This window comes from Camellia sinensis, chromosome 9 (assembly GCF_055761805.1).
Source record: "Camellia sinensis isolate YWXY chromosome 9, ASM5576180v1, whole genome shotgun sequence".
NCBI classification, from domain to species: Eukaryota; Viridiplantae; Streptophyta; class Magnoliopsida; order Ericales; family Theaceae; genus Camellia; species Camellia sinensis.
The window spans coordinates 81,922,220-81,929,049 of record NC_138969.1 but is presented as its reverse complement, the minus strand read 5'-3'; the positions used below and the strand labels follow the sequence as shown (position 1 = coordinate 81,929,049).

At 33.2% G+C, this 6,830-nt stretch overlaps 1 protein-coding gene across 1 annotated transcript; it reads right to left on the bottom strand.

The window, feature by feature from the left end:
• Positions 1–5,181: 5,181 nt before the first annotated feature.
• Positions 5,182–5,787, bottom strand: LOC114278607 (uncharacterized). The gene has a single exon (XM_028220679.2). The coding sequence runs from the start codon at positions 5,785–5,787 to the stop codon at positions 5,182–5,184; it is 606 nt and encodes a 201-aa protein (XP_028076480.1).
• Between the last annotated feature and the right edge of the window lie 1,043 nt (positions 5,788–6,830).

Sequence of the window (6,830 nt, the reverse complement as noted above, 5' to 3'; positions counted from 1 at the left end):
GTAGCTTGTTCATTAAATAAAAGCATAGCACTCATAAGGACCTACGTGCACATGTAGCGGTCTTTCAGATCATTGTCAGCAAGATCATTATCGGTACAAACGTTCGTATAAATCAATATCTTGTACTCATTTAGCCATGGTATTATTATCCCCAGACGAGGGCCACATAAATATAGGCCACAGTATTGTTACCCTCGGTTAAGGGCCATGTGAACATAAACCACGGTATTGTTACTCCCAGGTAGGGGCCACGTGAACATAAACCACGATATTGTTACCCCCGGGTAAGGGCCACATGAAAATAATGCATAAGGTGGAATACTCATTCATTTTGTAAATCATATCGCTTTAGAAAACAGTCTTTAACAATAACAGTCATAAAGAAATACATACAAGTACTTAAACATAGCTTAGAAATATTTTGTAACCCTTGAAGATGAAGTGGGGATGTGATATTTATAGAATTCGAGATAGAAAATATATGAAAAATGGACAGATGACCTTATCCACATGCATGGGAACCAACTTTCCCGAAACTACTCTATTTCTCAAACAAATCATCTGGCCAGACAGAAAATTGATTGGCCAGACACTTTTTTAAAAGAGGGAAACAGGGTTTTTTTTAGAGAATTCTCATTCCTTCCATTTATTTCCACTTTGTCCTTGCTTAATTTAATAAAAAATAATATAACACTTGAATTTTGAATATGCCAGCCTCAGAACTTTGTAGAAATGTTTGAAAAGGGGTTTAAGAGGGTCTAAAATATTTTGGCCAAAACAGGTGTAAGGTTGGGATTAAAGTTTGAACCGAGCTCTCCTGTTGAGGAATTCGTAAGATAACACATTCCAACTTTCATCATCAGGTGTTTGGAAGAAAACGTCTAAGTCTTAGGGCTGGTCAAAATGGGAGTGTGCACAAGTTATTGGGAAGGCCTCTTTCTAGGGGGCGTGAGCCTCCATCAGTTTGTCGTTCCTATGTCGGTGGTTGGTTCTATGCCTGCTTCAAGGTTCTGACTTAGTTAGCCAACTCCTTAACCTTTTGGCTCATAGTATTAATGGTTTGATCGCGACTTGCCAACTCTTGCGTCCAGTTGTTGTCTTTAGAATTCTTAGCAGTGAGCAAGTTTTGTTCTTTTTGCTCACGTTGTTCTTGTGATGTTTTGACATCCACTGGACACCTTCGTTGGGTTAGGAAATAGTTTTAGTCATGTTCTTCTCTAGTCAAGAGATTAATGTCTCCACAGCCATGTGTGAGTTGAACTCTTCACAAGTAAAATGAGGATTTTCGCTGCAGAATTCCCACAGATGCCGTCAAATTGTGGTGGGTAAAAATTGTACCACTTGACTATGGCAATGCTACAACAACCTCGGATCGCCTTAGACCTGAAATCCCTAACAAAAATATGAAGGGTCTGGCTGGGGAGCAGCCAGGGGGCACTATGATGCCTAAGTTAGTAAAACAGTAGACAAAAGTGCAGAATATGTGAGTAAAGGTTCAGGTGGAAGTGATTGTGTACCTTAAACTTGGAGATTACCTTCATTTATAGCCTGCTCCCAATAGCCATCGTGGGTTGTGACCCTTCCTCTCACTCCTCACGTCAACCCTTTTTCTCTAGGGATTATGTTCCACTTAGCGTGGATTTCTAGGAGTTTGTTGAGCCTAGAGTTTAGGAACATGCCTTGACTAAGTCTGCTCCCCTAAGGCATGTTTTCTACTCCTCTGATCATGTCCTTAAATCTCTAGACCCAATTCTAGTCCTAGACTTCTGGTCCTAAGTCCTTCACACTAGATCCAGTCCACCAGAGCCTAAATCTTTAGATTTCTGAATGACAAGTCTTCTGGCTTGTCAGGAAGTCATTCTGATAAGAACTTCTGGTCCAGCTTAGTCACAGTTTATTTTTGCCTCCCACACACACCTTGAAAAAGATGTGTACCATATGCCATAATTATGATATTTGTGATATTCGATTATGATTCATTGTTGTGTTAGTTATAATTTAGTTATAACTTATTGTAGTTTTGTTATTTTGGTTATGAATGAAGAGTTTTTTTGTTATTAATCTTGATCATGGCATAGTGTGGTATTAGTTATAACTTAGTTATGACCTATTATGGTTGTAATTTTAGTTATGATCAAAGAGGTGTTTGGTTATGCCTCATAGATGTTTGGTTATGACAAAAAGTAATTTGGTTATGACAATTTGCATATCAACATCACAAAGTGTCATAACTTATATATGGTATATCTCTTTTTGAGGGGTGTGTATTGTAGCACTACCCATTCATGAATTTTCAATGGATTTATTTATTAAATTTTTTTTGACAAATATAGCAATGCGGATTAAATTTTTTTGAAATGAATTACTGGACTATAGACATATTTGTATTATAAATGCATCTTTACACATATGTTAGAACAATCTTCTGTGAACAGTTATGTAATTATGAAAAATAGTAATTGTTAGCAAAATTTTTACAAAGCCACAATCAAAAAATGATTTGGTTACAAATTTCGCCAACAACACAAATAAATTCAAACAAATGAAACAAGAAATTAAAGATTAATAAAAGACAACTTCATTAATCTTCAAAAGAGTAAAAATTATATCATTAAACAGAATTTTGTTACAAACTATTGTTATTCCACTCCTAAAAATTAGGATAAACTACTCCTAATAGAGGAAAGAAATGGAGAGATGTTTCTAATGTTGTTGATGATCTTTACAAATGAGGACAAATTACATATTTATAAATAAAAATCCTACAATAACTACAAATAATCACTAATAATCACGTTTAAAATTAGGACTGAGTAAGGAAATTGAAAAATTCGCAAATTGAACCGGTTCAATCCAATTTGATAGGTTTGATTTGGTTTTTTGAATTCGTGGTTCAGTTCTGGTTTGAAAAATAGGAGAACTACTCTCCGCGAATCGTTATGGATTTAAGTTCACGGTTTTGGATTAGAATTGAACCGGACCATATGTAACTTGAACCATATACTTACCATACACCATGATGCATACAATGCTACCATCTTATATATAAAACCAAACCCTAATTCATAATGTTTCAAAGTAATGTAATAATAAAAATCATAAATTAATGTTGAATAATATTTGCTTAATGTTGTGTTTTTGTTTGGTTAGTATGTTATTATTATTTTTTTAATTTATGATAGGTTGAATTTTTTGAAAATGTTATATAATTTTTCTTATGAATAGATTAAATGAAACCATGATTCCAAACCAAGCCGAACCGTGTTTAAATGATTTAGTTTGGATTAGTTCCATAATTTAAATAGATTGGTTTGGTTCCAATTTTTATGGAACCATAGACAATGGATTGGTCCTGATTTTATTCCAAACCCAACTATTACGAACCATGCTCATCCCTATTAAAAACTACCATTACAATGAGATGTGGCCTTTCTAATAACTTCCTATTGATCTCCTCTTGAAGTGCCTTGTGTCTTCATCTCAACTAGTTAAACTATCAACCGGTTTAAGATCCGATTTGAGTTAATCCCTAAACCCATTCTGTGTTAAAAATTGGCTTATTTTCATTAAATTGGTCCTAACCATGGTTGAACTGACAAACTGTTCTTCGAACCATGCTCACCCCTATTAAAAACTACCACTCTCCTACAATGAGATGTGACCTAATAACTTACTCTTGATCTCCTCTTGAAGTGCCTCTCCTACAATGAGATGTGACCTTCTAATAACTTACTCTTGATCTCCTCTTGAAGTGCCTTGTGTCTTCATCTCAACAAGTTAAATCGTTGACCAGTTTAAGGTCTGGTCTGAGTTAATCCCTAAACCCGTTTGTGTTGAAAATTGGCCTATTTTCATTAAACCAATAATAATCACGGTTGAACTGGTAAACTGTTCAAATTGAAGCCAGTTTCACTAAACTAGCTGAGCAACCATTTTGCCAAATGCCAAGCAAATTTGCAAAACTAAGTCGCTTTCACTAAACTAGCTCAGCAACCATTTTGCAAAACTAAGTTGCTTAGGGAGAGTTGAACACATAATCGAATGAAAGTAGAATGACAAATAACCACCATGTCACATTCAACTTTTGTTTATATTTGGTAAATATATATTCTTATTACATTTCTTTCAAACATTATATATAATCAATATATTTTACAAATAATAAATATAAATATGTTTATATAATTATTATTTATCTTAAAATTTTAAAATAATTTAAATAAATGCATCTTAATTTTTATATCATTATTAAATAATTTTTAACATATTTATAAAATAATTATAATGCCATGATTTGATTCCGGTTCGACCCAACAATTGAATCAATAACTCATCCATCCGATCTTTTTTCCAATTTACTCAGTGGTCCAGTTTTTAAAATATTGCAACATTGTATCCTTGTATCATTGTTCAGCATGGGCTAGAAAGCTGTATTTTCCTTTTAATTAAAACGACAGATGACAGTCAATTTTTTCACTAACAAAATAATAATAATAATAATAATAATAATAATAATAATTTAAACAATTATTAAATGCATTAACTTTACAAAATTTGGGAAAAAAAATTATAAATAAAAAGAAAAAAAATTAACCCCCCCAAAAAAATCTTATAGGATTTGATCTTTACCACAAAATAAATCTTAAATTTTTTATTTTATCAATTTAAATTCTAATTTTTTAATTTGTTTTCAATCTAGATGTCTTTTTTTAAAATATGATATTTTAGTCATTAAATTCAATAAAAAATGACATTTTAAACATTTTCTATACACTTACGTTGAGTCTAATGGCTAATTTTTTTTTCGGTTTTATTTTAACAAAAGTAGGCATCTGGTCTAGATTAAAAACAATTGAGAATATTAGAGTTTAAATTGATAAAATTAGAAGGAAAAAAACATTTATTTTGTTACAAAAGTCAAACTATGAATTTATTTTATTTTTTAATTTTTCCAAATAAAAATAACTAAAAAAGCAATTGCAATGCATCTTAGACTTGAAAAAGATAAGTAGTGTTCAAAACTTAAATCTGTTACTGGAATAAACATAAACATTAATCAAAGAAGGAAGTACAAAAAAGATGAAGACTAACAAGCATAAAACTGTTTCGCAAGAGCAAGAGAAGTATCTCTGGATCTAGTATTCATATTCATAACTGAAATCAGAGACACCTTGCCTTGATCTAGTATCCATATTCATAACTGAAATCAGAGACACCAACCATGGCATTGAGGACTTGAGATACAATATAGAAACTGCCTACAAAGATTGTTATGATGAGAATGGCAGAGATTGGGTTCTTCAACAACTCCAATATGGGCTGCAAGAGAGTGTAAGCAACACCTGTGCTCACTGTCAGAGCATAAAGTGCATATCTCCTCATGTTATCCCAAAACTCTTCCATCAATGGCCCTTCTGGACCCAAAGCCAATGCCTTTTGATCATCCAACACACCACCACCCATTACCAACACCACTAGTCCAACAGTTACTGCTCCTATCATCACAAACCTTGAATATCCACCTTCCCCTTTTGGGGAAACATGAGAAGAGAGCTCTTCTTTACAAGTTTTTGGGGATTGGATTTGGGGCTTGTGTTTGAGACTCTTTTTTGTAACTCCAATCTGTCTAGGGAGGGTTGTGGTTCTTGGAGGAACAGATGATGATGATGATGGGTGTTTGAGATGTGATGATATGGATTTGATGTGGATGAGAAATGGGGGATTTGGATTAGGGGTGGTGTGTTTTGGGAAACAGAGTTGAGATCTCAGAGGAGTAAGGGTCTTCATTTCTATGATTGTTGTTTATGAAAACACATTCACTTTATTTTGTTTGTTGTATACTTGGATAATGGTATTGAAGAAGCTTTTCAGTGGGTGGCTGCAGTGCATTCTTTGTTCATTCCTTATCTTCAAAGGCTACCACATTCCCTATCCTCTAGAGTGACTCAAAATTATTTATATTAAATCTCAAGATTGTTGGAAATAATAAGACTTTTCAAATGTGTGGAGGCCAAAAGATTGAAGTAAAATTATATAATTTTGAAAGCTATTTTTTTCCCCCCTTATATAGCCCTTGTGTCAAGATATTGATGATTCCCGTTGACCTTAGACCATCTCCAACATATCATCAATTCTTTTATCAAATTTAAATTTGATAAAAAAAATAATCATTTTTCCTGCTCTAATGGCTTCATCAGATGAGTATCAAATTGAGAATATGATAAATTTTTCACCAAATTGATGATGTCTGAGAGCTTTCATCAAATCACTGTTCATAACCGTTGGATTTTCACTATGGATGTCCCCCAAGATTTCCTCCTGGATGACTATCTATTTGCAAAAAATTGTGAAAAAATTACACTGGCCAGTCGACCTATCGAACATCCGCCCAGCCATCTGTCCGATCAACCGATGTTTTGATCCGTTAAAGTACTTGATATCAAATGGAGTTTTTATTCAAAATTTTACTCAAATTTGTTAGAAAAAAAAAAAAAAAGATACACTGTTGGAGATTTTCTTATCAAGCATGATTATTTTCATTAATAATAAGAGTATCTCCAATATTAAAATGTCAAAATAAAAAGTCAAAATCCAAATTTTGGCATTGTTATAGAGTGTAAAAATTCTAAAATTTAACCTTGAGGGTAGTCCTAAATAGTTGGTGGGTATGCTCCTCCTACAATTGTTTCAGGGTTCAATTCTTGAGGTCAAGTCATAAGAAACAAATTTCTTATGAATTTGATAGTCCCAACGCAGATGGCCTACCTTTAATCGGGTTGGTCAAGATATCCATAAACTAACCCGGATACTTCTTACCATTCAACCAAAAA